Below are 27,919 nucleotides of genomic sequence, written 5' to 3'. Positions count from 1 at the left end.
AGGCAGCAAGCAATTTTGTCTTCAAAGTTGATGTGTTAGAAGCAGGAAAAATGGGCAAGCGTAAGGATTTGAGTGAGTTTGACTACGGAGCCAAATTGTGATGGCTAGATGACTGGATCAGAGCATCTCCAAAAGCAGCCCTTTTGGGGTGTTCTCGGTCTGCAGTGGTCAGTATCTCTCAAAATTGGTGCAAGGAAGGAACAGTGGTGAACCGGTGACAAGGTCATGGGAGGCCAAGGCTCACTGATGCACATGGGGAGTGAAGGCTGGCCCATGTGATCTGACCCAACAGACGAGCTACTGTTGCTGAAATAGCTGAAGAAGTTAATGCTGGTTTTGATAGAAAGGTGTCAGAATACACAGTGCATGATGGGACAGGGCTGTTTTGGCAGCAAAAAGGAGGACCAACACAATATTAGGCAGGTGGTCATAATGTTATGCCTGATCAGTGTATAGAAAAACCAACAAATAAGTAAAAATAAACAAAAATAAAATAATAAAAGGCGTTCTATATCACAATGACTTAAATATACTAAGTAAATACACAGTTTGTACAGCTTATTTTGTTTGTACACGTCTTAATGGTGCTTATATAATGATCAGAAAAAGGGGGTAAACCGATGGTGAGGTTCATAACACATCACAGTGGCCTATGGCGCAGCGTATACATATAATATAGTATAACTGAGAACTTTACTGTCCGGTTTATTTTAGGTGTCCATTTCACTCTCTACATATTCTTGTGTATTCTCCCTTTTTTTGTATGTCCAGTATACTTGGATTGTCTGAGCAGCCTGCCGTCAGTCCAGCAGAATCTCATTAAACCTCACGCGCGATGGTGAAATATCGCGATACTTGCCACTCTTCCTCACTACGTAATGTGCCGTGCTGCTTATGGCGGCGCTGGTGACAGTGCTGAAAGCTGTTGGGGTGAGTTTTTCCCATATATTGTCGGTTTAATGACAAAATTTCCTCAAAGAAACATGAAAGGAAAAGGCAATACACTGAATGGGTGTCAGTTAAGGATGGTGCGCTGCTATGTTTCGAGTATATATACTGATTTCAGCCGAGAGGGAAGGCCTGGGGTGGGGGCAGCGCTCTTCACCATATGATTCGCTGTAGCTCTGTGGCGTTTTAGCTCGATACTTTAATAAACAACGGGCGCGATAACCTTTAGCTTTTGTTATCAGGGACATCCCTAGTTTTCAGATTTACTAATGGGTTTGTTTTAGTCTTAATTAACAACGCGGCTTTGATGACCCAACCGATTTGTTGTACCAACGTGGCTCGCTTGCTTATGCTAAGCAAAGGCGTTTTATTTAGCCAGTTATCAATAGCTAGCCAAGTTAGCTAACATAGATAACTGCGCGCTCGAACGCATTAGCCGGTAGTAACGTTTAGTCGTTTCTTTGTTTCGTCGTCTTAACATTTTCTTCGAAACTGGGGGCGGAAAATAAATAAATAATGTTTTTTTTAAACCACACGAGGCACACACACGTGTCATGTGTTTTTGGACACGCAACAGCTCCGCTGCATTGTGTAGAGCTCGCGCAGTGAAGCGTCCTGTGTGCGCGAGTACACGGCTAGCCAGTTAGCCAATTGCGTATGTAGATGGTTATGTTGAAAAGAACAGCGTTTCCGCATAATAAACGCAATTTAATAAGTTTATAGGAATATTTGATAGAATATACGAGTAACAATTTGTTTTTGTTTTACATTCTCACACAAACTGCTTCTATTGTACCTTTATACCCTTTCTTTTGGTCTGTCAAAGAAAATGAGCAAATTATTAGCAGATAAATGTGGAAATAAAGCTTTGGGATTATTTTTTGTCGACAAGAAATGGTCAATGTCGAGGTCATTGGCTTAGAAGCAATGTGAAATGAGATGATCCTAATAAACATGAAAGGACAAAGAAGACTTGACACACGGTAGTGCACGTGCTGAGATTTGACAGACTCCCAGTTTGTGAATCAAAAAGGCAGGCTGAATCCCAGTTTGTGAATCAAAAAGGCAGGCTGAATCCCAGTTTGTGAATCAAAAAGGCAGGCTGAATCCCAGTTTGAGAGTCTCTTGAATGAGAGCACATCTGTCTGTCTAAGGCATTACTGAGCATCCTGATGTGCTGTATCGTAGGCAGGTCAGACATTATGTTGAATTGTATGAGCTGAGTGATGACCTCAAATTGGCAGAAATTGAAACCAGTGAAAGATTAATCCCCATCTCCCCAAACTCACATTCCTAACATGTTTGCAAAGCTGTGCAGGAAGCGGAAAGTTTTCCATGCATGACAAAATTGCAATTCTGCAGCATGAACATATCCATTCCAGGTATTTAGTGTTAAAGCCTCAGCACACCTCCTGTAACTGTTGCGTTCGGCTGGCTTCCGCAAACAAAAGTGTGACATAAACATGAAGCAAATGGACTCGGTATGACGCTGTATCAAGCCTGTGATTGGTCGTTGCATATGGGGCCCAAACTAACTCGCTGCAATTTGAAGAGACTTGAATTTTCTTTCTGTACTCGTGGAAATTTAGAACAGCTTTTGGATGACTTAGAGCAGAGACTGCAAGCCGGACCTTCTCGTCCGACATCAGTGCTTGACCTCACAAATGCGCTTCTAGAGGAATGGTGAAATATTCCCATAAAAACACTCCGACACCTTGTGGAAAGCATTCCCAGAAGCTGTTCTAGCTGCAAAGGGCAGGCCAACTCCGTCTTAAATACATGTGCATGTAAAGACCAATGTCCCAAAATTTGTCAGTATAATGTATGAAGCTGTTTAGTGACTAATAGTCCTAAAATTTCTTTAGTTTAATAAATGAAGCTGCATTATTGCAGGCATATGGATGGCCATTTGTGCCACTATATAGTAGATTCTCCAAAGAATTGACATACCTTTGGCTTGTTTGCTTGCTTCATCTCTGTTGCTTTGGAATAATATCCTTTGTTAGGTTTTCTTTGTACATGCCGGTGAGCTTTTTATCTGTGACAGGTTCATCAGAGAGAATGTCTGGTCTTTGATAAATGTTTGTGTGTCACAACCATAGAAGTGATTACACAGGTCTCATAGAAAGAGCTAGTGGTGTCTAAAACTGTTTTAGTGGCACTAGAAGGAAGGTCAGGCTGAATGTAGCACTGGTGTATATAGTGAGCCACTGCTGGAATGCACTGCTTTTGGACTCAGCTTAAGAGCACATGCTGTACAGTTCTAATAACACATTAGAAACTCATTTCCTGGGAATTGTGCTCTGTAAATATACCAAATGTATTTTTTGTATTACTTGCTAGTGTATCTTAATCCCACTTTTTTTTTTAAATTAGTGATCCATCTATTCTAAACCAAAGGCACAGAGTTTGGCTCTCTGAAGGAAAGTGCTTTAAAGCTTACCCTGCTGGATGTGCTCGTTATGATCAACGTCCCACTGCTCCCTAAGATAGAACCTGACCCATTTGCAAAACATGGCGTTACTTCACAACAAGCTCATTGCAACACTCAGTGACTGACACACTGAGTGGTGTCTGATTTGTGCGAGGGGAAACAAACAGCAGGGAAAAGCAAGCCCTGATTGGTCCAAGCCTTATCTGTGATCTTGTACTAGTCTAGCTCCGCAAATAAGATTGAACCACTGTACTAGGCTACCTCATGCTAAAGATGTCAGTAAGACAGCAGTCATATTCAGGTTGGATTAATTTATCAATGGAATGTCAGCAATAATTGTTTTTACAGTGATAAACCTCTCGCATATGATCAGCAATAAGAGTATCACAGGATGAGTTTCTAGTGGGTTTTATTTTCCGCATATGAGAGATTAGTTCTGTGGGTGGAAACGCCTTGTTTATAAAAGAGGATGGAGGAAGATGACCAGATTGCTTCGAGCTGCCAGGAAGGATATAGTAACTATTATGAGAATCACTCTTTACAACCATGGTGAGCAGAAAAACATTTCAGCATGTACAAAACATTATACCTTGAGGCTGATGGGCTACTACAGCAGAAGACCACATCAGGTACCACTCCTCATAGCTAAGAAACGTATTGCGTATTGTACAAATGGCGTGATGTTTTTTGGCATGTTGCCCACCCCAAGTAAAAAGCCAAACATGGCTGTTTTATATCAACACTGGGTTTAACATTAACCTGAACAAAGGGAAATTGGTGCTCAGCTGCTTTTGTGGTCCTGAGTGTTGAAAGGTTGTGAACATCTTAAACAGAATAAAGGACCAATCTCTATTGCGTCATGCTTTGAGGCAGGGCTACAGATACGGTTACAGAGGTTTTTAGCCTATAGGGCAGCATTTTCCCAACCAGTCCTCAAGCCCCAATGATGGTCCACTCTCTCCTTTAGATTGTAATACATGCGTCTGGATTAAGATGTGATTAGAGCTAGAAATGGCACAATCACTTTCTTTTCCAAGGCTGGAAGTATGAGCTTCATATTTGGTAGTTTTGTCATATTTTTTTTTTTTTTTTTTTAAATCCTTAAACATAAAATTGCATTGCAAATAATAAATGAAACATTTTAAAAAATTGTACACAAAAAAAAAAAATATGGATATTTCCTGTAAGGTGAAGGTGTTTTTCTAAACAGCTTTGATAACATCTCCCACACGTTTGCTTGAGCATGTGACTGCTGTTTTTGTCTGAGCTTCCTTACCTGCTTTCACATGTCGCACTACAGACGGTTCTTTGCTATTTATCAGATTGAAAATATTTCCCGTTATACGATCCATATCTATGTTTGTTGCTGATATTGATCCAGGTATCCAGTCAGTGCCATCTAAAATTAAACGTAATTATTTTTGTATTGGTTTATTTTTTTAGTGAACCGTGAATACGTGAGGAACATTGCCGTAAGTGACACTATTTTAAAGATCAGTTTAGAAAAGACCTTCACGGTTTTTCCAGTTTGGAGGTGATGAGTGAGTGAATGGGTGTGGATACTGACAGGTGTTTTATTTTTAAATATATTTGTTATTAATAAAAAATGTATAATTTTATAAAAAAATTTTTTTTATTTTTGGGGAATTTTGGGCCGCCTCCACCTCACAAACCTTAATCACATGCATGACACATGCACTGTTTCTTGTCAAAACGTGTTCAGTTAATGCTATGTTTCTGTCATGGCAGCACAGTGGAGATGTTTATATGGAATTGGTCTCCCCTTTTTTTAAAGAATATATATTCAAGTTTAAATTGTAATATGTGATAAGCTTGAGACAAGCATGCTTGTACATGCTTTAGTTGAGCTCCAAGTAAAAGTCAAAAGCTTTGAATTATGCTTCCAAAGAAGCATTTCCTGTCTAGTCTTTCTTAGACGAGGGAACAGTAAAAACGGCGACGTTCTTGTGATGGCACCAACAAAGCACATCAGACTTTAGTTTCTTGCTTATCTAATTGGATTTGATGGGCATCTGGTGTCCTGATACTGTTTAAAAACAATCATTTTCAATGCTACTCAAAGGCAGTTCAGATGCAGCATAAACTGACCTTTACTTTATCCGCCCTGTAGCTGTGTGACTTGCCTTCTATGAAAACTGAATAGCTGTGAGGAAGTCTCTTTCAGCAGTGATGGAGCTAATACCGTGCTTGACTACAAGTTGTATCTTGCTATTTCTGACCACAGACTGGACAAACAAACCACCTTCTTAACATTGAATTTGTGAAAGGGAGGTCAGGAAGGTGTCTTCTGCCTCCATGTTCAGCACATCAACGTGACTGCACACCATAAAGTTACTAGTCTCTACTCTTACTTGTACTACTTATAGTATTTGCTTTAGATCGATTGCCATGGATGCATTAGTTGCTTAAATCTCGAATGTACTTCTGTACAATAGGTAAGTGTTTATATAAACACAGATCAGTAAAATAAGCTAACTTGCTTATGGCCAACATTTAAAGTTGGTGTATATAATAGGAAATTTAACCTTGATTAACTTATCTTTTTACTGCTTGGATCACTTATTCTCTCTGATTAAGTGCACTTGCAGAAGGCAAAAAAACAGTCCAAATCACTTAAAGTTCAGCAAGTGTGAGTAATGTGAGCCCAAATCGTATATATATCTAGGCTCATCTGTTATATGGAAGGAAATTGGGCAAGGAATTATGTTTTAACCAATGCTTGTCTGAATGCCGAATTTACACTTCAATTGAATTGCATTAAAAATGAATATTTGATTTTTATTTGAACTATTTTTAGGCTTCCCTTTTATCATGCAGCAAACTAAACCATTTTGCATCCTCAATCATCTGTGGTGGTTGTGTGACCTCTAACATACGTGTAGCTGCTTTTTGCATGTAGAAATCAGATGGTTTGACTTGGACTGTCAGTATAATTAAAGCTTCATTTATAATTGAGAGTTAAATCTTCCTCCTGGACAATGTGCCAATAAAGAGCAGGAACAACTCAACAGCCCGTGAAACTGTTGTCCAAGAAGCCAACAGCAGTTGTCCATTTGAATTAAGCAAGCTTGAGATTGCACTGGTGTTCCATAAATACCCGAGTATCTCGAGGTATGTGCCAAGACTTGTTGATGCCCTGGACTGGGTGCAGTTCAGTCAGCTGCCTCTTCCCCATGTGTACAGTGGCAGCTGAGAGAGCTGTATTTTAGCCCTACAAGCAAAAAATATTGAAGTTTTAGTTAAACATGAGAGCTGAGATCCACCTCAATGAAATCTTGCCACTTAAAGTGCATTACATTTAATGATGGGTACCATGATGCAGCGAAAAGAGTATATAGATCTTTGCTTTCTTTGGCTAAAGCACTGGATCGACCTACCACAAATAAAACTGACCCAGCTGAAAATCCAGTCAGGGCATTTGTGTATCATATTCATTTGTTAACTTTATTTGAGTAGCTTGACCAGTGTATTCATGACCCAATGGGATACATTGGTAGATGTGACTTTCGCTTTCGTGAGTGTAGTGAAGAAGCAGTAAAGAAGCAGTGGCGATGCTTTGGTTGTTTCTTGCTATTGCTGAAATTAAGTTATTTTCTTGAGCAGCACGTTAGTTTTATTTGCACAGTGTTCCAATCCAGCATTGCAGCAAAAGCACATGGATATCGAAGGGTCATCAATTTAATCTTGGTTTAACTAGTGGTGTTGATGTATTTAGTGTTGTGTTTTTAAAAGCCACATTTTTCAAGAAAAAGAAAAATTCTGTGTTACAAAATTGATTTGCCCTTTATTTTAATTTTTCTACCACTCTTGCATTATAACTGCTCCTTGGCTTATGAGGGTTTAATCTTTGGGGGGGAAATGGCTCTCCCTGGCAGTATAAGGGCAGTGTTTAATCTTTGTCTCTCTTTTTCTTTCTACACAGTATGAAGTGAAAAAGAACTGACTTTTGTACCATCTGAAACTCCTACTTCAAGTTCAGATCAATCGGGAAGAAACATATCAAGGAAAAACAAAACGAAGAACACGCCTGAAAATGACCCAATGACGCACCTGTTTTGAAGAAAAGCCTAGACCGAACTTCAGACACACAGACCAAACTAAGCAACCAAAGAAATAACAAAAAAAAAAAAAACACAGCTACGCCTGACGCAACCGACCATCAACGTTAACGGCAAAGACGATTTGTGATCTGAGACAAGAAGTTTGTGCCTACTCAACAGCTTCGACAAAGCACACGTCCCAACGCTGCTCCAAGCCCTCCTTATCCTCCCCGCACTTCCACTCCATTGGGGTGCGGAGTGGGCTGCTGTCTGCTAGTTTAACTTTCTTTCTCTTTCTGTTATTTCGTGCTGTTCATCTTGTCCCAACCAGTGTTCTCACACCTGCATTTGCCTTGTTTCTTTATTTCTTTTGTCCCTTTTTAATAATTATCTTTGGAAGCTTTTTTTGTTTTTGTTTTTTTTTGTTTTTGTTTTTATCTGAACGTGCTCCAGGCATCTGAGGAAAACAGAAGTGTGTGTGTGTGTGCTTAAGAACAAAGCTTAAGTCTTTGGCTCAGTGTTAAGTGTGACTACAAAACACCGTATCAAGCCATCTAAGCAAGGTGAGTACCTCTCTTATCTTTTATGCCTGTATTTGTTCACTTTTGGACAAACAATAACTTAAAAAGTAGTTTACTGGGACACATTACTTGAGGACAGTGATCAGGAGAGTGCCTTGTGAATGAATAACATTTTTTTCATTGTTCTTTTTATATCAACTTTTATATTCTGCAGTGGTGTACTAGACAATCAAGAGTCAGTACTTAAGTGTTTCAGGATTACTGACCAGTGATCACCTTTTTTTTTTAAGTGAATATATGGGCATTAAAATTTAATACCAAGTTGATTCATTGCTCCTGGATTTGATCATTATTGAAGCCAGTGACCATTAACCCAGGAGTTAACACATGCAAGTTAAAGGTACTATAGAAGCTTGAATGTGTTTTGCTTTTAGATTGGATTTAACATGGAATACAATCTAGATTAGTTTACACCAGGTACTGTTGATGTCCTTTTGTTTCATAGCATTCCAGTTTTCTGCCAAACCTATCAGATTACAAACAAGGGATTAAACTGGTTTCATTTAACACTAAACAAGAATTTAGTCCAGTCTCAGATCCACTTCTCTTCTTGCCCATCTTTGCCCCAATCCTTAAATATTTCCCAGTGACCTAGTTTTTGTTACTTGTTCTTTTTCCTCCTTTTTTTTTTCCAAGTCACACTACCACACCTTCCTTTTCATATTTGCTGAAAAAACAAAATCTGCAAAGACAAATTAATTGAAGGCCACAATGTCATGTAGAAGTCAAGGCTAATTCAGGTGTGGTAAATTTGACCAGGGTTGTATGGGAGAATAATGGGCAGTCCCTGGAAAGGCTTTGTAGAGTTTACCTTGCCTGCGTCGCCTCCTGCTGCATTTGTTAGTGCTGAGCTGAGCAGCACCTCTACTGTCGGCCTCAGCCTGTCTCCATATGGCAGATCCGTAAGTGCCGCCCGTCTGCCTTTCACCCCACTCTCCTTCCTACCCAGCCGTCTTCCCTCCCTCCCTTCCTCTTCAGCTCGTCTTTCCATCCACGCCCTACTTTTCACGTTTCTCCACTCTGTCCACTGTAACCTTCTCATAACCCCATCACCCAGCCTCCAGGCTCAGAGACTAGCTTCGGCTCACAGATGGTCCGAGAGGTGGCAGGCAAGGCCAGGGACATTGTCTTTCTTACATGGTTGGTGGTTTTTGTTTTTGTTTTTTGTCTAGTAGTCAGGTGGGCAAGAAAGCAGGTTACTCATTAACATTAACATTAAGATTATAATGATTTTTGTTTCTTGTGATTGAATAATTTCTTCAAGATAAAATGATGCATGCCAGATCGTGATGCTTCCAAACTGGCTCATTCAGTTCTTCTCTCGCACCTGAGAACTTGACATGCCTCCATGCTCTGCTTTGCCTACGAAGGGCTGATGTATTGAAATTCAGCCCTGATAAGCAAGGCAATAACTTGTTAATAATTATGATGCCAACAAAGGCCTTTAACATTGTGTGCAATGTAATAAATCATGGGCAGATTAGTTTAATGTAGCTGTATGATGCTGAAACAGAGGCGAAACATCATGGTTAGACAAAAAAAATGTTTTAAATAGACCTATATGAAGGAAACTCTATTAAAAAATAATGCTATGAATAGAAATGGCAATATGTCCTATCCACATGCTATTACTTAAATTACAAACCCAGAGATGTCACCCTTCGTGAAATGAGCAAGCATTTAAAAATTAGTTATAAAGATTAACAAATGTTTGTAAAAGACCCTGAGAGTGGTGGTGTTCCTATCCTATGCTTGTATTGTCATTTTGCCATTGTTTTATACTTAATATTATCAACAGAAAGCAGCAAAATTGTTCGCAAATATAAAATTGAGGTTCTGGATCAGAGTTAATAATAGAGCAGACTAAATGTTGAGTAGTAATGTGTTCCCAGCCACTTTTTTTTCCTCTTCCCTGACTACTAACAAACCTAATGTATTTTCAAGGCCTTGATGATGGGTAAAATAGTTTATCGATTTTTAAGAAAATTGAATACATGCACATATAATGTTCTTTTCCAACAAGAAGGGTTTCTCCAGGACGGACTTTATTGCCCAAAGTGCAGTCTACGGCAACCTACAAAACATACCACAGCAAATGCTCACTATGTAGTGCAGTACCTCACAACTGAATCTTGCAGGAAGTTTTACTTCAAGTTGGATACTTTGCGAGCTTTGCCGCTTTGATGGTTTGACCCAATGGTCGAGGCTGGTCAATCTGTGCAGTTTTGTGATCAACCATTTACCATTGCAATGTCAAGTATTAGCACCTCATCTGGCCTCCTCATCTAACTAATGCATTGTTCTTAATTACACTGATCATATCTGGAACATGAGAGCTAGTATGAGAACTGTACTTGGACCGATTGCAGAATTGCTTTTATGGTTTTATTTTTTCCTTTTTTTTTTTTTATTCTTTTTTCAGCCCTTAGACTTAAAGCACTGCATGTATAATAGTTTGCAAATTGATTCTGGCAATTACATTCACCCACATTCAGGTTTGTGCTCTTCAGGTGAATCAATTTAACATCTTGTGATATGGAACTAGTTTTGCCATCTTTGAAGGCATTCAAACATTTATTTTCCCCCTGCATTGGCAAAGTGATCATCAATGATGCTTCAGACCACCCCTTTGTTTGGCATGGGTTTAACAGGTTCTAGATGTATCCCTGCCAAGTGCCGATTTCCCTCTGAGAGGTGCTTAAAATCACATTGTAGCAGGTTCTTAGTAAAAGATATTGTAATGTTTTGCTATCAGGAGGTCTTTGTTTAATTTTTTTTTGGTTGTAATTGGTAGTGGACTTATTACTTGATACCTTTCGACCCCTGTGTTAGTGCCCTTCAACCATGAGTGCTCCAATAAAGATGGAGAGAGTATACCCTGAATCAGCTGCGCCTACTGTCGCTGCTTCTCTCCCCTCCACCTTCAGCCAACCAATCCCCCGCTCTGCCTCAGTCTCTTGCCACACTCCACGTGCGGCAGGGGGCAAAAAGAAAATGCGGACTCCGTTGTACCAGAGATCTGTAAGTGGGCATGTTGGAGTTTTGCCCCACACAAACTGTTCTGAAACTTGTTTCTTGCTAACTGCATGTTCTGAGATTGATTGCGATTTGAGCATTAACCGGTAGTATTGGCTACTGTTCAACCTGTGTGCTGAATTTGTTTGGTTTGAACACTAATATTCACTCGTGTACTTTTTGCGTTGACCGTATTAAAGTAGTAAAAAATCCTACTAAGTTAATTAATGGTTTCATCAGTTATTGCTTTGATACATTATGAATGTCATGTTATTGAGAGAGCTTGTATTGGCTGGTTTGTAGTGGTGTGTGTTGTGGTTGTTGTTTGTTTGTTTGTTTTTAATCGGCATTGGTGGTAGCCTACTCCAGAATCATCTACTGAATGATCCTTTTGTAAAGATGGACAACACTGAAACATTTTTGTCTGTGATGCCCTGATTATGTACCCCCTCAGTGCGTATGCTTCCTACATTTAAGTAACAGCAGGATTTGCATTTAACATTTGATCTACTTGGGCATTTGGACACACACCTAATTCACATGCCAAACATGCATTGGGGTGGTGAGACTTCATCTCATTCCTGCATCATTTTTCACTTGTGTTTATAAGAAGTCCTGTGAGTTTACAGTGTTACTTTTATTTTAAACATTATGGATTTTAAACACATTACTTTTTCTTCTCTCATAGATGAGTTTCGACCCAAGCTTACTGCATAGCAATGGCTTTGCTAATGGCACTGGAGTAGGCCTCCGCGAGACTGGTGTGGTGGAGAAGCTGCTTAGCTCCTATGGTTTTATCCAGTGCTCAGAGAGACAGGCTCGCCTGTTCTTTCACTGCTCCCAGTACAATGGCAACCTGCAGGAGCTCAAGATTGGAGGTAAAAGAGATGATATCCTACAGCAGCAAAAGCGCAAATTGTTCTACTTTTATTTTTTAAATTATTAAATAATTGTACAGCTCAAGAGCTCAGTCAACTAGGAGTATAACAAATATTGCTTTTAAACAACCCATGTTATTTGGTAAGCAGTGGCATGATTTCAATGTTGCTTGAAAGTGTACTGGAAAAAATGTGTATGTGGCTGTTTTTTTGAGATTAGGTAAAAACAGATGAGGGAAAGATCACAATACATGGCCTTTACCTCATATTGGTATAAGCGTTTTTGCCATCATGTCATGTCTTTCAGATGATGTGGAGTTTGAGGTGTCATCTGACAAACGCACAGGCAAACCAATTGCTGTGAAGCTGGTAAAGATCAAGGCTGAAGTCCTGCCCGAAGAACGAATCTCTGGGCAGGTGGGACCAGACTTGCACGCCTCTTCCTTTACTATGCTGCATGGTTATATACATCCAGTTAAGGAACACATTTTCTCTTTTTTTGTCCATGTCTCATCAGTGTGTCTTTTTTTTTTTTTCTGGCTCATTTTAAACTCACTTGTGCAACAAACAAGATCCTAATGTAATAGCCTACTTAAAACATATATTCCACTGGAAAATTAAAGTTAATGTCATCGATTTGTCATGATGTGGGTTCACAATGGGCCTGAATGTCTGGCGTTTTTATGTGGTGTATGTGTGTTCTGAGTTAATTAAAATCTTGTCAGTAATATATATGTATCCACTTGCACTTTTTATTTAATTATTCAAATAAATGGCATGGTAAAGATTGTGTTATTGGTTGGATATGTTTCACAAATCCCTTCTCTAAATGTGTGTGGGGCTGGGGGTGTTCAGGTTGTTTCTGCCATCCCTAACCACCTGGATGGAAGGTCTGCTCCTGGCCAGGTTCCCACTGGCAGTGTGTGCTATGAGAGAAACGGGGTATGACGTGCAGTTATTTTTCTCCACAGCTTGATGTAAACTGTGAATCTTTTTAGAAGCCTTTCTAGGTTTATCATGTCTTAGCACCCATCATCTCTATTGACAGTGTTAACTATATTACTTTTTGTTACTTTGTCAGACGATCAAAGCATGATAAATTATAGCGAGAAAATATTCAGAGAAAACTCTGGTTGATGAGCCATTAATGCATGCCTAGTTTTAACTACTGTGATTCTTAAACTCGGTGCTAGATAAAATATAGCATAAATTGAAGGGGGTGCCAGTGATTGCCTAGACAATATTAGACAAAGAAAAACAAATAATTTAAGTCCTGAATGTTGATGTGAAAGCCATTGGGCAAATCTTACTTTTTCACTCGGTGTAGCATATAAATTTATAGCATACTGATTGTCTATGAATAATAATTCTCTATTCATGAGGGGATATTTTACATTCATTGGCAGGAGGTGTTCTATCTCACTTACACCCCTGATGATGTGGAGGGCAACCAACAACTGGAAACAGGAGATAAAGTCAGCTTCTACATGGAGACTAACAAGCAGTAAGTCCTCTCTTTACCTTACGGTAAAATAACAGTGTATTTGGGTCTCGGAGGAGCTGATGGTGTTCTTTGGTTCCTGACCTCTCGGGAATGAAGTGTTTTATCTTGCAGCACTGGAGCCGTCAGTGCCCATAACATCATGTTGGTCAAGAAGAAGCCAATGAGGTGCCAGGGTGTGGTGTGTGCCACTAAGGTAAGTGTAAAAGCTTTGTGCATGCTCATGCATCTAATATAAAGATAACTCTACTCTCTGGACAGAAACAAGCTTCTGTGTAGTCAGCATTAAAAAATACTTTTGAATTTAAACATTGAAACATCTTAAACCTGTTTGTAGAGTCTGTTTATTTGATGTTTAGTCTCATTTAAAGCTATTTTCTCCCCTCTAGGATGCATTTGGATTTATTGAGCGAGCGGACGTGGTGAAAGAGATTTTCTTTCACTACAGTGAGTTCAAGGGTGACCTGGAGGCACTGCAGGCTGGAGATGATGTGGAGTTTTCCATCAAGGACCGAAATGTATGTTTAGTCAGAAATGTCACTTAAATAGTTTTCTGCCTCTAGGACCAGACCATTTGGAACATCTGAAGAACCTTGCTCTGAGTATTGCTCCGATTTCTTCATCTCCTTTTAGGGGAAAGAGGTTGCTACGGATGTTCGTCTGCTCCCCCCAGGCACGGTTATATTTGAAGATATCAGTATTGAACAGTTTGAGGGCACGGTCACAAAGGTTATCCCTAAAGTTCCCACCAAGAATCAGGTATATATATGCAATCTCTCATATTTTTCAGTCAATATTTGAGGTGGCAGCAGATATCCTGCCCTTTTATTAGGTAACTTTGACAGCCACTTTGCTTTGTTACAGAACGACCCGTTACCTGGACGAATTTGTGCAAGGATTAATTTCAGCCAAAAGGAGCTTCTGTTTGGGGAGAAGGACACCAAGTCCAAAGTGACCCTTCTGGAAGGAGACCATGTCCAGTTCAACATTTCCACAGACCGCCGAGACAAGCTTGAGCGCGCTACAAACATTGATATACTGCCTGACACCTTCCATTTTACTAAGGAGTCTCGTGAAATGGTGAGAAACTAAAGTTTAAAAATATTCTAAAAGCACCGTTTCATTCAGAAATGATCATTATTTTTTTCAAACATCGACTTTCTGTAGGGTGTGATCGCTGCAATGCGTGATGGGTTTGGCTTCATTAAGTGTGTGGATCGCGATGCCCGAATGTTCTTCCACTTTAGTGAAGTTTTGGAGGAGAGCCCACTGCACATTTCAGACGAAGTGGAGTTTACTGTTGTCCCTGTAAGTATTCTTTTATTTGTACATACATGCGCACACAACCTATATGAATGAATATTGGATCAATAGCAATTTTCTGCTGCATTTGCAACACTGAAATAAAGCAGGGAAGTAGAATATAGGTTTATGTGGATATGAGAAGCACCTAAACCACACAAGTGACTTTCCTTGTAGAATGTTTAATTTCGCAGCAATAAAAATGAGTCAAAAGTAGATTGCTAGTTGCGTCACTCACTCATATGGCAACCAGTAGTAGGAATGCTTGCTGGCAACCTTATTTTTTATTTTTTTTTCACTGGTGACTTGTGTAAACGTTCAGTGCTGTTTATTAGTATTTGACAGCAATAATAAAATTCTGAAATATGTTCTAAACGTTTATGCCTGACAGTTGTTTAATTCATTTCCTGTGTCAAATAATTGAATTTGTCCTGCTCTGAACTCTGCATGTGTTAAGATGATGGTGACTCTTTCATTAGGACATGCTGTCAGCCCAGAGGAACCATGCAGTGCGGATCAAGAAGCTGCCCAAGGGCACTGTGTCTTTCCACACACAGTCTGAACAGCGCTTCCTAGGTGTTGTTGAGAAGGAGGCCACAGCTGCCTCCAATGGCAAGACTAATGCCAGCCCCAACAAGGGTAAAGAGAAGGTGGGAGATTTCTCCTTGACTATTTGTCCATATGTTTTATTACACAAGTTCTTCTCTGAACTTCCTTTTTTCTTTTTCTTCCTTAACTTTTTTCTTCTGCTTTGGCTCAAGACCTGTGTGGAGATATATATATTTTTTTTTTATTCATGCTTTTTAACTTTCATTCAAATTTTCTTTCAGGCGATTATAGGGACTTTTTTTTTTTTTTTAGCCTTTTATTTTAGTTGTATGTTTATCCCCTTTCTAATCTTTTTTTTCCCCCCATTTTCCATTCTCCTTTTTCAATCCTGCTCTTCATTAGAAAAAAGAGAAGGTAGGTTTCTTTTTTTCTGCATGCAACCAGCTTTAGATAACATGCAGACATTTCCTTTCCCACTTTATTTAGACTCTCTACTAGTGTATTTTTTTTTTACTAAAACATGCTGCAGTAATGTGCAGAGCATTGAACATTTCCATCACACGTTGTAGCAAATGGTTTTTTCCCCGGTGATGTCTTTGGATTATTGGGTTGAGGCAGACTAAAGTGGCAGCATTTGCCCTTTGTGGTGAACGACATTTACAGTGTAATATTTACTTTTTGATATCAAGATAATGGCTTCTTGAAAGTGACTCAATCTACTCATTCTTTCTATTTTTCAAGGCTAAAGTTGAGAAGGTTAGTTGCCTTGAGTGTTTTTGTTTTTATAATCGAACATTGGCATGCTTCCAAATTGTCATCCAACTAATGAGGCAGAACTGACTAACATACCACTGACTCCATGCCATGGTCTCACCTTTCATACAACTGCTACCATCTACACACTACTAATGACCATATGTCTTTTGAATATATTTTGCTCATTTAAAGACCTAGAATTATTTTACTCAAGTTGCATTAGTCTTTTGCATTTCCATTATGCGTCGAGTATGTGTGTATATCAAAACCTAATTAGCACTAAACATTAGGGGTGTATCAAATTAGATATGATACAGAGGTGTCTCGTTTGGATGCAGCGTGTGTTGCCTAAATATGTGCGTTCGTTAAAACAGCATTATAAATGTATAGTAATGTCAGGGGTGTATTTTCATACTCTTGGCAGCATTCAATTAAAACAAAAGCTGTCCAATAAAATGTTACAAAAGTGAATATGGCACCCTAATAAGCAAAATGTTCACCCCAACTATGTCTTTAAAAAAAAAAAAAAAAAAAATATGACCTGATGCTTTTGGGCATTGTAAAATATTTTTATGTGCACCTTTGACTGACTTGATGCCACTCCATCTATGTAGTTGTATTGGTGACCGCTAGTTGGCTAAGTAAAGCCTGCATGCTTAGGAGAGATGCTGTGATTATTATTTTTAAATCCTCCCCCTAGCCTCTGCTGATTCAAGTTAACTTGAGTGGGAGATGGTGTGGGCTTGATTTTAAGTGCTGATTAAATGCCTTTCACTCCTCATGTACTAGGTGGCATTTGTTTTATTTTACAAGCCTACTTTTTACCGCTGTGATTTGTCAGTTGAGCCCTGCCTTCAATACACCCCTATTAAATAGGCTAATTAGTGCTTACTTGGTTACTAAGAGTGGGAACATTGCTAAGACTTGATGTTCACCATCTCTGTAGTGTATAATTTGTAAATGTGTTTGAAATCATCATTTGTGTTTGAAAACTGCATCTGAAAATAGACTCTCTTGTTCAACGTTCTGAACTGAATTTCTTCCAGCATGCAGGACATTTCTGTCTGAAATGATTTAGATCTGTGATCTTTGTGTGTGTAGGAAGGTGAGGAAGGTGTGATTGTGTACGAAGACTGCGGAGTGAAGCTGACCATACCCTATCATATCAAAGACCTAGAGGGTGGCATTCTCCCTCAGCTTGGAGACAAGGTACATCCTGTTTCTTGATGTATTTTAGACCTAAACCTGGTTTATTTAATTACTGTTCAGTGCATGTGTGCACTCCATGATTTGTAAACCTTGATTGTTGAAACTTTGAGCTGAATTTTGAAAAAGCCAACTTCAGATTTGTAGAGTTAAATTGTAAAAGGGGGGAAAGAAGGTTTACTGAGTTTGAACACTGGGAGTCACTGTTAAACCCTTGTTACCAATTTGTGTTGGACTAAACTGCTAGTGTTGAACCCCCTTAATGTCTATATGCAGTGGTAAGGTATGTCTTGTTCGAAGAAACCTAATTTCAAAATGTCTTCATGAATGAGCTCATGAGTTATGTCTAATATTCTTTAGGTGGAGTTTGTAATCAGCGAAGTAAAGCGTACAGGCCAGCAGAGCGCTGTCTCCATCAAGATATTAAACCGCACCACTAACACCAAGAGGCTCCTGGGCTACATTGCAACACTCAAGGACAACTTTGGCTTTATTGAAACTGCCAATCATGACCAGGAGATTTTCTTTCACTTCAGGTACTGCAGGTCCCAACCAGGGGGCTAATGCATAGAATTCCTTCTACTAGTATTTGAAGTACTTTTACTTAGTTTCTCAATCAGTTGTCAGAGGCTTGTTCATATTTGTTTTTCACACTCGGTGTGTTTGTCATGTAGTGAGATGTGTGGTAGCATGGACAACCTGGACCTGGGAGATACGGTGGAATACACTCTTTCTAAGGGCAAAGGGAACAAAGTCAGTGCTGAGAAGGTCACCAAAGTCCCACATGGTATGAATCATTTATTTATCATGGTGTAATAAAATTAACTCAAATATGACGGTATCTTGAGCTCTAATGTCTTGTGTGTGTTAAGTGAACGGGCTTGGTGAGGATATTGGCAGTACCGTGTTCTCGGGAAAGGTGATCCGGCCACTGCGCAGTGTGGATCCCTCTCAGACTGAATACCAAGGACTTATTGAAGTAACAGAAGAAGGTAAGGAAACAGGCTTTTATTCAGATACCTCCCAGTTTAAAATCATACAGTAAGGATTCTTATCAGCATAAAAACCTGGGTGGCAATGTGCTGGATTCCTGTCACAGTGGCTTGTTAAATTTTAGTCAGTATTTTCATGTAACACATCTTGAATATATACTTTGGCTTGTAAATAACACATTTGTAGCATTGAATTTGTTCAAAAGTCAGAGGGAAAGAAGTTTGAGGCTTTCATGTATTAGGAAGTTGATTAAAAACCACAATCATGATTCTTTTCTGTTAATGGGCTTGTATGTGATCTGCTCTGATCCTGCTAGGCTCCAGCAAAGGTCAGAATTACCCGTTTGGAATCGTTAGCATGACCAGTAAACGAGATTGCCTGCAGAAAGGGGAGATGGTGAAGTTTCAGCTGTGTACCGTGCCTCAGACAGGACAAAAGATGGCATGTAACGTCGTTCCACAGCGTAGAGCTCTGGTGGAATGTGTTAAAGACCAGGTAACGTGTATACATCTTCACAATGTTAATTATCCCAGTGGCTTAAATATTCATCCTATTAGCTGCCATGTCAGACCTGATGTCTAACTATCTGGTTTGATGTCTTTTAGTTTGGTTTCATCACATATGAGGTAGGCGAGAGTAAGAAGCTGTTCTTCCACATGAAGGAGGTGCAGGATGGCTTGGAGCTCCAGACTGGAGATGAAGTGGAGTTCTCTGTTATCCTGAACCAGCGCACGGGGAAGTGCAGTGCCTGCAATGTCCGCAGAGTCAGGTCAGTTTTTAATCATCATTATTGGATGGTTATAGATAAATGATGTGAATTCTGTGGTGGCTCTGAGAGTCATGACCTTTTTATTACATGTGAATGCTTCAATGCAGTTTCTGCTTCTTGTTTACATCAATTCTGTGCACATGGTAAAAGCAGTAGAATGTGGTCATTTTTCTATTGGTACCTCACTTCCATTTAATGGACATTTATGATTAAACAATTCTAACCTATTTATTATGGCTGATATCAAATCAGTACTCAATATATTTTCTTTTTCTATTTTTTTTACCACCTGCATCAAAGCAAGGGAAAAATAAAAATGTTTTGGTCTCCATACTGATTTAAACCGGTGTGGCTTAGTTTTGATGTATTTGGAAAAAGCTGATATTGCCTCCATTGGTGACCATTTCAAATTGCTGAAATATTGAATAACATGGAAACCTTAAGGTTTTCAGGCATTGAGGTCAATGACCAGTAAGTCAAGATTTCCTTTGACTCCAGTTTGCAAATCTCTTTAAATCAGTGGCAGAACCATATTATCCCAGTGTTGCTTCTTTGTTATAGCTTTTATTCTCATTATAGCCATCTTTTCTACTCTCAAGACAGCTCACAAATATGTGTGTGTATCATAGTGAGGGTCCTAAAGCAGTGGCTACCCCTCGGCCCGACCGGCTGGTGAACCGCCTGAAGAGCATTACCCTGGATGATGCCAGCGCCCCGCGTCTGGTGATCATTCGACAACCCCGGGGCCCTGATAATTCAAAGGTTAATGCACACTAACCCTTATTTTCTGTTCTCCTATATAGAAGTGGATAAACTTATTTCAGGCATTTTCTTTTTTAATTTATAGAATTTATTTACTATACAGAAGTGTATGCCGTATCACAGCTAAAGGCAAATGGCATGAAAGGCTCAAAATATGACACCACTAACTTAGCAGAATACAGTGATTTTTACATTGTGATTTTAAATTGGCTCACGTTGTGCAATTTTTTTTTTTTTTAATTTATTTATTTTTTTTAAGGGAACACTTAATCATTGTAGTATAACGTCTAGTTAGGAAGGATAAGTGATTTGTGCATCAGTTTCACCTGCTTTGGTACAAATAAAAGTGACCGCTGCACTTTTAGAGAGGCAACAGCCTAAAGACAAGCCCTAAAACGTGACCGGCTTTGTAGTTCATGGCCACAGACAATTGCTCTCTCCTTATCCTTTCTGACTGATTTGTCCCTAGTTTTGTTTTTGGTTAGGGTCCTTGTCTCCACTTGTAGCATACGTAGCTACAACCCAGTCTGGGTGTATAGGTGGTATAGCTCCTCCAGGATGGCACATCTATACATGCCATTGCAAGGAGGTTTTGTTTATCTCCTGGTATTTCCTCCATGCTTTTGAAACTGCTGGGAGATTACAGGAGAAGGGCGTTACAGGAGCAGAAATGGGCAGTGCAACACTTTAGCAGCAGGACACCAGGACTTCAGCTGCTCCTTTTGTGCGAGGAGGAACAGGAGAAGCATTGTCAGAGCCCTGCAAAATTACCTCGAGCAGGCTACAGGTGTGCACAGTCCTGACCAAACTGACAGGCACTTAGATTCATTAGAAAATGTCAGGCCCTTATGACACCCGTATGGAGTCCGTTTCTAAGTTCTCACACAACACTCGCTCTCTCCACTGGCTTCTGGTTGCTGCAGGTAATTCAAAACACTTGATTGCCTACAAAGCTTTGGGGTAAGAGGGAGCCGGTCCATTTTTGGCTATCACCACTCCTTGCACTGACCTACCTCTTCCTGAAACACTTTAATTAGTGCTAATTTTTTCCCCTATTTTTCATGTATTTAAAAAAAATTAAATATTCTTCCTAACATAGTTAGGGATCCTTATGTTATCCTAAGGCTGTCTCCTCATGATGTGCTGATGGTAATTTAATTCTGTGTCCAAGTGAACCATTGAGACTTCCAAGCACTTTTTTTGTACGTCGCTCGGGATAAGGGCATCTACCAAATGCCGTAAATGACTGTGCTCATAGCCCAGCATCACTCAGCTCGATTGTCATTTGTCGGAGAACACCAGAATTAGCAGGTCTGCCATTGGCACCCCCTTTTTTTCCACAGTTTCATGCAGGTTCACACTAAACAAGTGACCTATGTAATGGAAGATGCCGTGGGGAACAGTATGCTCCCTGCAACATCATCCAGCATGACCATTTTGGTGGGACAGTGATGATCTGGGGAGAATTAGATCTCCATATGCTAGCCAGTGGTACCCTGGCCTTTCAGCTGTTCCCTGTTCGGGGACACCACAATGGATCATCCACATATTTGATTCGGTTCCGGTTTTACACCGGATGATCTTCGTGATGCAACACACCACCTGCCGTTTTATCTGTGCTTGGGACAGGCACTGAGAGTTAACTCTGCCTGGGTTAGTTCCCTGCCCGGGATTTGAACCTCTGCTGCGGCAGTGAGGGTGTGGGATCCTGCCGCAGGACCACTAGGGGACACCCTTACTGCTGTTGGGTACCAGGATGAAATCCTCAGAGCCATCATCAGCCTTTATACTGGTGCAGTGTGCCCTAGGTTCCTCCTGGTGCATTACAGGCAGTTTCTTCAACAAATTACACAATGTATATAAGTAAAGTTTTTCAGCTTAAATATTTTATTCATTAAGGTCCGATTTTAAGTGTTCCCTTTTATTTTTTATTTTTTTTCTTTAAAAAAGTCTATTAAAGTGTATATTGAGTATAAGGATTAATAATCATTTATATGGATTTTTTTTTTTTACACTTCAATATATAACTTGCATTAAAACATTTTAGTAGTAGTGTCTTTATCATCAATGGGTGGTTGTTTTTCGGAATGTGTTTTTCAGTGAACTAATTTTCCGCGTGCTTCATTCCTCTAGGGCTTTAATGTGGAGAGGAAACCTCGCCAGGCCGGTGTGATTGACTGAGCTACTATTTGCTGCTCCTCCCTCTCCACATTGACAACACCTCAGAGAAAAGAAGCAATCAAGACTAAAGGACAGGGAAGGGATTTGCACTGTTATAAACATCAATAAGACACATAAAGCCACACACAACACCCCCTCATCCTGTTCCAAAATCCCTTCCAAAAAAAATAATCTCCTCAGACCTTATTGGTGTGGTTTTTGCGCATTTGTCATCAACAACGATTCTTTTGGCTGTGTGCGTGTATGTGTGCATTGTGTGGGATATCTCAAGTATTTTTTAAGGTTATGTTTGTGGAGTGTGTTGCAGTGTTGGAGGAAAATGGGATTCGGTGGTTCTGCCACCTAATGATGGCTTAACATGTTTCCATTTCAATCCAAGATGATATTGTCTGGAATTCTGCACCCCACCCACCTGGTTCAGCATCTTTCAAATCAAGTGCTTTACACTCGCTCATGTACTTTTCCCCTTTCTTCTCCTGCTGTGTTCAGTGCATCTTCTACAACCACTCTGCTATGAAATATCACTGTGCTTTAGATTGCTCATTATCATTTGTCTGAATGATCCTCTTTTTTTCCCCTAATTGAGTTTTTGTTCAAGTTCTGTATGTTTTTGTTTTAATAGCTGTGCTTGCATTTGCACCCTCCTTCCTTCCTGCCCTGTTATCTTTTGCTTTCAGGTGCAGAATTCCTAATAGCTTCTCATATTTTGCAATCCTTTTATATTGTTTTCTTTTTTTCCCCCCATTGCACACACCTTTTTTGCTTTTTTTTTTTTTTTTTTTTTTTTTTTTTGCTTTTTATTTTTAAACATTTCAATTTAATATGCTTCTAACAAGTAAAATAAAAGTAAGATTAAGGTGCCTAAAGACTCTAAATAAAACAACAAAACAAACCCAACCACACAATAGAGGTATACTCTATTCCTGGACAATTGCCAAAAAAAAATCTTAGGGTGGCTTTTTCCAAGTAGGTTTAATACTAATCTGCATCCCTAAGACCTGTGGATAAAGTATACTATATGTAATGTGTGCTATTTAGTTAGTGGGAGGTTTAAAAAAAAATACAAAATTTAAAAAAAAACAAAAAAAACCTTAAGTCTACATAACCTGTGAGATAAAAAGGGGAAACAATACAAAAGGTTCAATTCAAAAACTATAAGATCAGGATTTAATGTAGAGACTATTTGCTGTGCTCCTTACTGAAAATCAAAATATTACTGTTAAGACTTTTTTTTTTTTTTTTTTTTCCTGGAGATCAGTGGGTTACTGCAGAGTCACCGGTTCTCCTCTATACTTTTGTTAATGGTCTTGAATGAAACAATTGAAATAAATGTTTTATGAAAACAATTTCCTGTTTGACAAAAGCCCTGTTTGATTTCCATATTGAAAGTTTCTTTAATACAGTGTGTAAATGCCTGATGGTCAGCTTCAATACACTTGTACAGATTTTTACATAAGGCTTGGTGTCTATTCTACACCTTTGTGCCTCGGAGGTGGATGATTATTTCAGAGCGGTGCAAAACCTTTGGTGTAGATTTCGAGGTCGTTTTCTGAGCATCAGTCCATCGACTCCACCATTCCCTGAGCTCTGAAGGGCTGCTCAGCTGTGGTTCCGTTATCTCGCTCGCAGTAACTAAGATGTAAGGGAGTTTTGATTCCACTCTAGTGATTACCATCTTCTCTTTACTGTCTCCCTCTGGGAGCGCTGTATCTGTTTTCTCTTCGGTCACTGGTTCCAGACCCCCTGAAGTACGGTCCGACTCCATTCTAACAGAGACGGCGGCAGCATCAAGCTTGCTTTGTTGGCACGGAGTATGCCTCGTGTTTACTAGGTCCATCCTCTGCAGCTTGATTTTATACTCCTCTAATTTATTTTTGCACTCTGTGACTTTGTCCTTCAAATCCTGGAACTGCATCTGCAGGACTTTCTCGTAGCCCTCTTCTGCCTTCAGCTCGTTGAGCCAAAAACCGAGCTGTTCCTCCTCATCAGACATAGATTCTGCTTGCTGCATTTCAAGTTTGAGAATCTGCTCGTCAGTGCTGTCTATTTTGAGCTTGAGTGCTCTCAGACTAGCCTGTTGTTGGATAATTACCTTTTTAAGGTTCTCTTTTGCTTCAATGGCGCCGTCGTGTTCTAAAACTTCAACCTGCTTTTTTGAGACAATTACTTCATTTCTTGGCATTTTTTGTTCTGTTGTACTTTCACCTAATTCTGTTTCATTGTGTTCTCTATGCTTCCATTTCTTAATTTCTGGTCTATTTTTATCTCTTCCTTGTGATGCCCTTGAGGCCTGGACTAGTTTCTCTGGCATGTTATCCAGTTGTCGATTTCCATTTTTCCCCTTATCTCGTGTTAATTGTTGCTTCCTTCCCTTGCCCAGATTTTCCAGCCAACTCCATGCTTCCTCCATCAGCGTTAATGATTTCCTCTTTGGCCTCTTCAGTTCTTCAGGGGGAGTTTTGGGTTGGAGATGATCAAGAGGAGGGAGGCTCTGTCGATGGATGACTGCTCCTGCGCTGCTTCTGCGCAATCTTCCTCCTTCCTCAACTTGTCTTAACTGCACACGGGGCTTGTTTGGCCAGTCCACTAGAGAGGGCCCTAGATAGTGTAGGGTGAGCTGGACCTCTCTGGCCTGTTGGCCATACTTCCCTAGGGACTCAAGAAGATGCTCGTCAGGGTTCACGTTACGCACATAGCCTTTGAAATTCTCTCTCAGAGTGTAACGTCCAGTGCGACCTATGGATGAAGCAAAAGTCAGAAAACTGCTCGCACCTAAGGAGCATGTTGCTGAAGATATGAAGCGAGTTGTTGACGTAGGAATCAAAATACTCTAACAATAAACTGACAATGTGTTTTAGTAAGCTTTTGGGCAAGCATGAGCAGACGGTACAGTGGAACCTCGCCATACCAATTTAATTCGTCCTGGAGGCGAGTTCTTGGTGAGAACTTGTTAGGTGAAAATTTGTATTGCAAAACAAATTTTTTTTAGAAGAAATAATGTAAATGCAGATAATCTGTTGGTCACCCAAAAATATTACCAAAACGAAGCATATGTAAACTGTATGGCTGCTTACGAAGAACTGACCCAAGCTACGCATTCCATATCAAGGCTCCTCGCATAAAGTTGTGCCCGCCAAGCTCGGACTAAAAATAGAACAGACCACCCACACCACCAATCTGTCCAAAATACGCCCCAAAAAAATCAAATAGCTTTTGAGAGCATACCGAAGGCAACATTGCTATCATGGTTTGACTCTTTGGAAATAGCATTCGCTGACAGGAAAAAAAAAAATCCCTACCATTAGGAGCAAATTGGTTCATAATATAACAAGGGTGATCAAATAAGGATAAAATAAGGATTTAGACTATTTTTGTTTATTATATTTAGTATAGTATACTTCTAGTACAGGGCTGTCTGGAAAAGGCTTGAGTGGGTGCAGGTTTTCATTCTAACCAAACAGAAGTATGTATGTATGAGGGTTTACAAAAAGGAATGTATTCAAAGCATAAAAATGACAGGTATTTGGACAATACTTATATAATATAATACTATATATAATATAATACTATAATATATACTATAATATATACTATAATATATACTATATACTATATATATATATATATATATATATATATATATAAATGAATGAATGAATGAATGAATGAATGAATGAATGAATGAATGTTCAAATGTAGGTCTTCTGTAATACAGCTCATTAACTTACCCAGAGCTTGGGCTAAGGCGACGACTACTTCTTGACACGTTGTCATCTCAGTTACACCACAAACAATGCGCTGGACTCCGTCAACAGACACTTTAATCTCCATTCTGAACAGAAAAATCATTTCAAACTTTTGTTCAAGTTAAGATTACCATTTTTTTAATCAATGAAGCACTTTTCATGATGGGCATGAGACTGAGATATTGCCTCAAATCAAGAATCATAAATGTCCCAATCATGTAACAAAAAAAAAAAAAGGTTAAAAGTATTTTGTATTAATTGAGACTACTTGCTGGACTCATGAAGGAATCTACAAGCACATTATTTTTTTAAAAATAATTTCATAGCAGGATTTGTAAAGCTCCATCATTTCCAAATACTAAAAGGTCATTACAGTAATAAGGATAGAAACATGTACCTGTCTCTTTAGTACAGATCACCATGTGTGTAAAATCCTCCAGTCACAGAAACCCCCTGGTTGAAGAGACAGTTCTAGCAGCAGTGATGAGAATGTGTACATCTGTACAAACTAACATGGAGTTCTGGCTTTTTCTGGTTCCCCACCACTGCACGCAGAGGTCCAAACCCTTCCTGCCAGTAAACACTCAGATCATGGCTGATAAGAGCAGCTGGATCAGAAATAGGCTACGGGTAAATAATTGTTTTCTTATGAATAAACATGCCATCATGGGAGTCTCTGAATAGTTTGAGGAGGGTTTTTTTTATTATACACAAAATAGTCTAATATTATTTAAAGAGCATTAACACAAACAACTTACTAATAGGGTAGGAACCCTCTTTGCTCTCCAAAACAGGCACGGATTTTTGTGGCGTGGAAACCACTGAAATACCAGTTTGAGATGATCCATCCATCCATTGTCTGGGAGCCTGGATACTATCCCACAAGCCTCGTGTCGACTCGGAGCACAAGGCAGAGGACACCCTGAATGAAGTACCAACCCATTCATACACTACTGACAAAATGCGAGTCAGACTATCGCATACCTTGGACTCCACACATGCAGAGTGGAGGCAGGAATCAAACCCCCAATCCTGGGGATTTTAAATCACTAAGACACTTTGCCTAATGTAAGAGTATAAAAGGGGTAGATGCACTTGGTAAGCAAAAACACTCAGATTTGACATTCAAATGATTCTCACTTGGTATTAAGGAACCTGATGTGTTCCAATTGTATTAAACCTTATATCATTATTGTACCACCAGCTTGCCTGAACTGTTACCATGAAACAATTTAGGTCCAGGGATTAAGGACTCATAATCCTGGGTAATGTTTCTCAGGTACAAGTGTTCCTATTACAGGAACATGGAACATGCTGGAAAATGTATATCAATGGTGTTTTAAAGAAACTGAACTATTATTTCTCGTTCTGTTATTGTTGACGACCAAACATCTAGCTCACATCACCGCTGCTGATAATGTGTGTTTAGAGAGCAGATTGTTTAGCTCACAAGTGCATAAAGCCTGACTGAGCACTTAGCAGCAACCCCCTAACAGCACAAACTCTTTTCTTAAGAGATAAAAATAAATAAATACAATAAAATAAACGTTTGACTCTGGGGCATCACTGGCGCTAATCATTATGATTGCCCCAAATGTTTTATCCCGAATTTTGCCACCAAAGTGTAGAGGAATTAAGTAAATGTTGATCATTTTAGTTGAGCACTGTTGCCATTTACTGTATGCGATTTTGACTCAGATAACAATCTTCTTATCCAGATAATAGTCTAACTTTTAATTTTTAATGTTAACACAGTTGATAAAAGTAGGCTAACAAATGTATGTTGTGTCAAAAAGGAGGCCCACTATCTTTGATTATGAAAACCCCTGACACATAGGACCCTTTTGAATATTATTCCATACCCAAGACGTACTTAAATTAAATAAGCCTAAAGATAGATCTAAATAAAATATAAACTATTAAAGTGCTAAGACATTACAGTCTGAACATCATGACTTTCTATTTTGACTGTTCTGTCAATTGAAAAAGAAATTCTCAGCACTATAAATACTAGTATTTTGTTCAAGTCAAGTCACAGAGATACTCTCTTATGATTCCACCCTCAAAGACATAGGATAGAAAAATTACCAAGAGCATGAAGTAGACAAGATACAAGCACAGATGAGAGATGAGAGGCAAAGAAAGAAAGAAAGAAAGAAAGAAAGAAAGAAAGAAAGAAAGAAAGAAAGAAAGAAAGAAAGAAAGAAAGAAAGAAAGAAAGAAAGAAAGAAAGAAAG

The 27,919-nt window shown here is 39.3% G+C and overlaps 2 protein-coding genes across 8 annotated transcripts; one reads left to right on the top strand and one right to left on the bottom strand.

The window, feature by feature from the left end:
- Positions 1-792: 792 nt before the first annotated feature.
- Positions 793-23,282, top strand: csde1 (cold shock domain containing E1, RNA-binding). 6 transcript variants are annotated; one of them, XM_058389216.1, is made up of 21 exons: positions 793-930; positions 7,326-8,006; positions 10,857-11,045; positions 11,728-11,917; positions 12,225-12,334; positions 12,773-12,859; positions 13,324-13,421; positions 13,533-13,614; positions 13,808-13,936; positions 14,052-14,177; positions 14,283-14,498; positions 14,586-14,726; positions 15,200-15,370; positions 17,127-17,234; positions 17,592-17,767; positions 17,906-18,018; positions 18,104-18,223; positions 18,541-18,719; positions 18,830-18,993; positions 19,623-19,755; positions 21,889-23,282. In XM_058389216.1, the coding sequence occupies exons 3-21, from the start codon at positions 10,869-10,871 to the stop codon at positions 21,934-21,936; spliced, it is 2,568 nt and encodes an 855-aa protein (XP_058245199.1). In that variant the 5' UTR covers positions 793-930; positions 7,326-8,006; positions 10,857-10,868; the 3' UTR covers positions 21,937-23,282. The 6 variants fall into 6 exon arrangements, with proteins under 6 accessions (XP_058245199.1, XP_058245198.1, XP_058245196.1 ...); XM_058389215.1 differs by having other exon boundaries at positions 13,518-13,614; XM_058389213.1 differs by having other exon boundaries at positions 12,225-12,391.
- A 125-nt stretch (positions 23,283-23,407) lies between these two features.
- rassf11 (Ras association domain family member 11) lies at positions 23,408-26,201 on the bottom strand. Of its 2 annotated transcripts, XM_058389218.1 has the most exons (3): positions 26,080-26,201; positions 25,665-25,768; positions 23,408-24,672 (listed from the first exon to the last, which is right to left on the bottom strand). In XM_058389218.1, exons 2-3 carry the CDS (start codon positions 25,765-25,767, stop codon positions 23,408-23,410), a joined length of 1,368 nt encoding a protein of 455 aa, XP_058245201.1. In that variant the 5' UTR covers position 25,768; positions 26,080-26,201. The 2 variants fall into 2 exon arrangements, with proteins under 2 accessions (XP_058245201.1, XP_058245203.1); XM_058389220.1 differs by lacking the exon at positions 26,080-26,201 and having other exon boundaries at positions 25,665-25,770.
- Between the last annotated feature and the right edge of the window lie 1,718 nt (positions 26,202-27,919).

The sequence above is a fragment of the Hemibagrus wyckioides genome, linkage group LG05 (assembly GCF_019097595.1).
Source record: "Hemibagrus wyckioides isolate EC202008001 linkage group LG05, SWU_Hwy_1.0, whole genome shotgun sequence".
In the NCBI taxonomy this organism is placed as follows: Eukaryota; Metazoa; Chordata; class Actinopteri; order Siluriformes; family Bagridae; genus Hemibagrus; species Hemibagrus wyckioides.
Note: the sequence above shows the minus strand (reverse complement) of the source record. Positions and strands in the feature narration are given on the sequence as shown.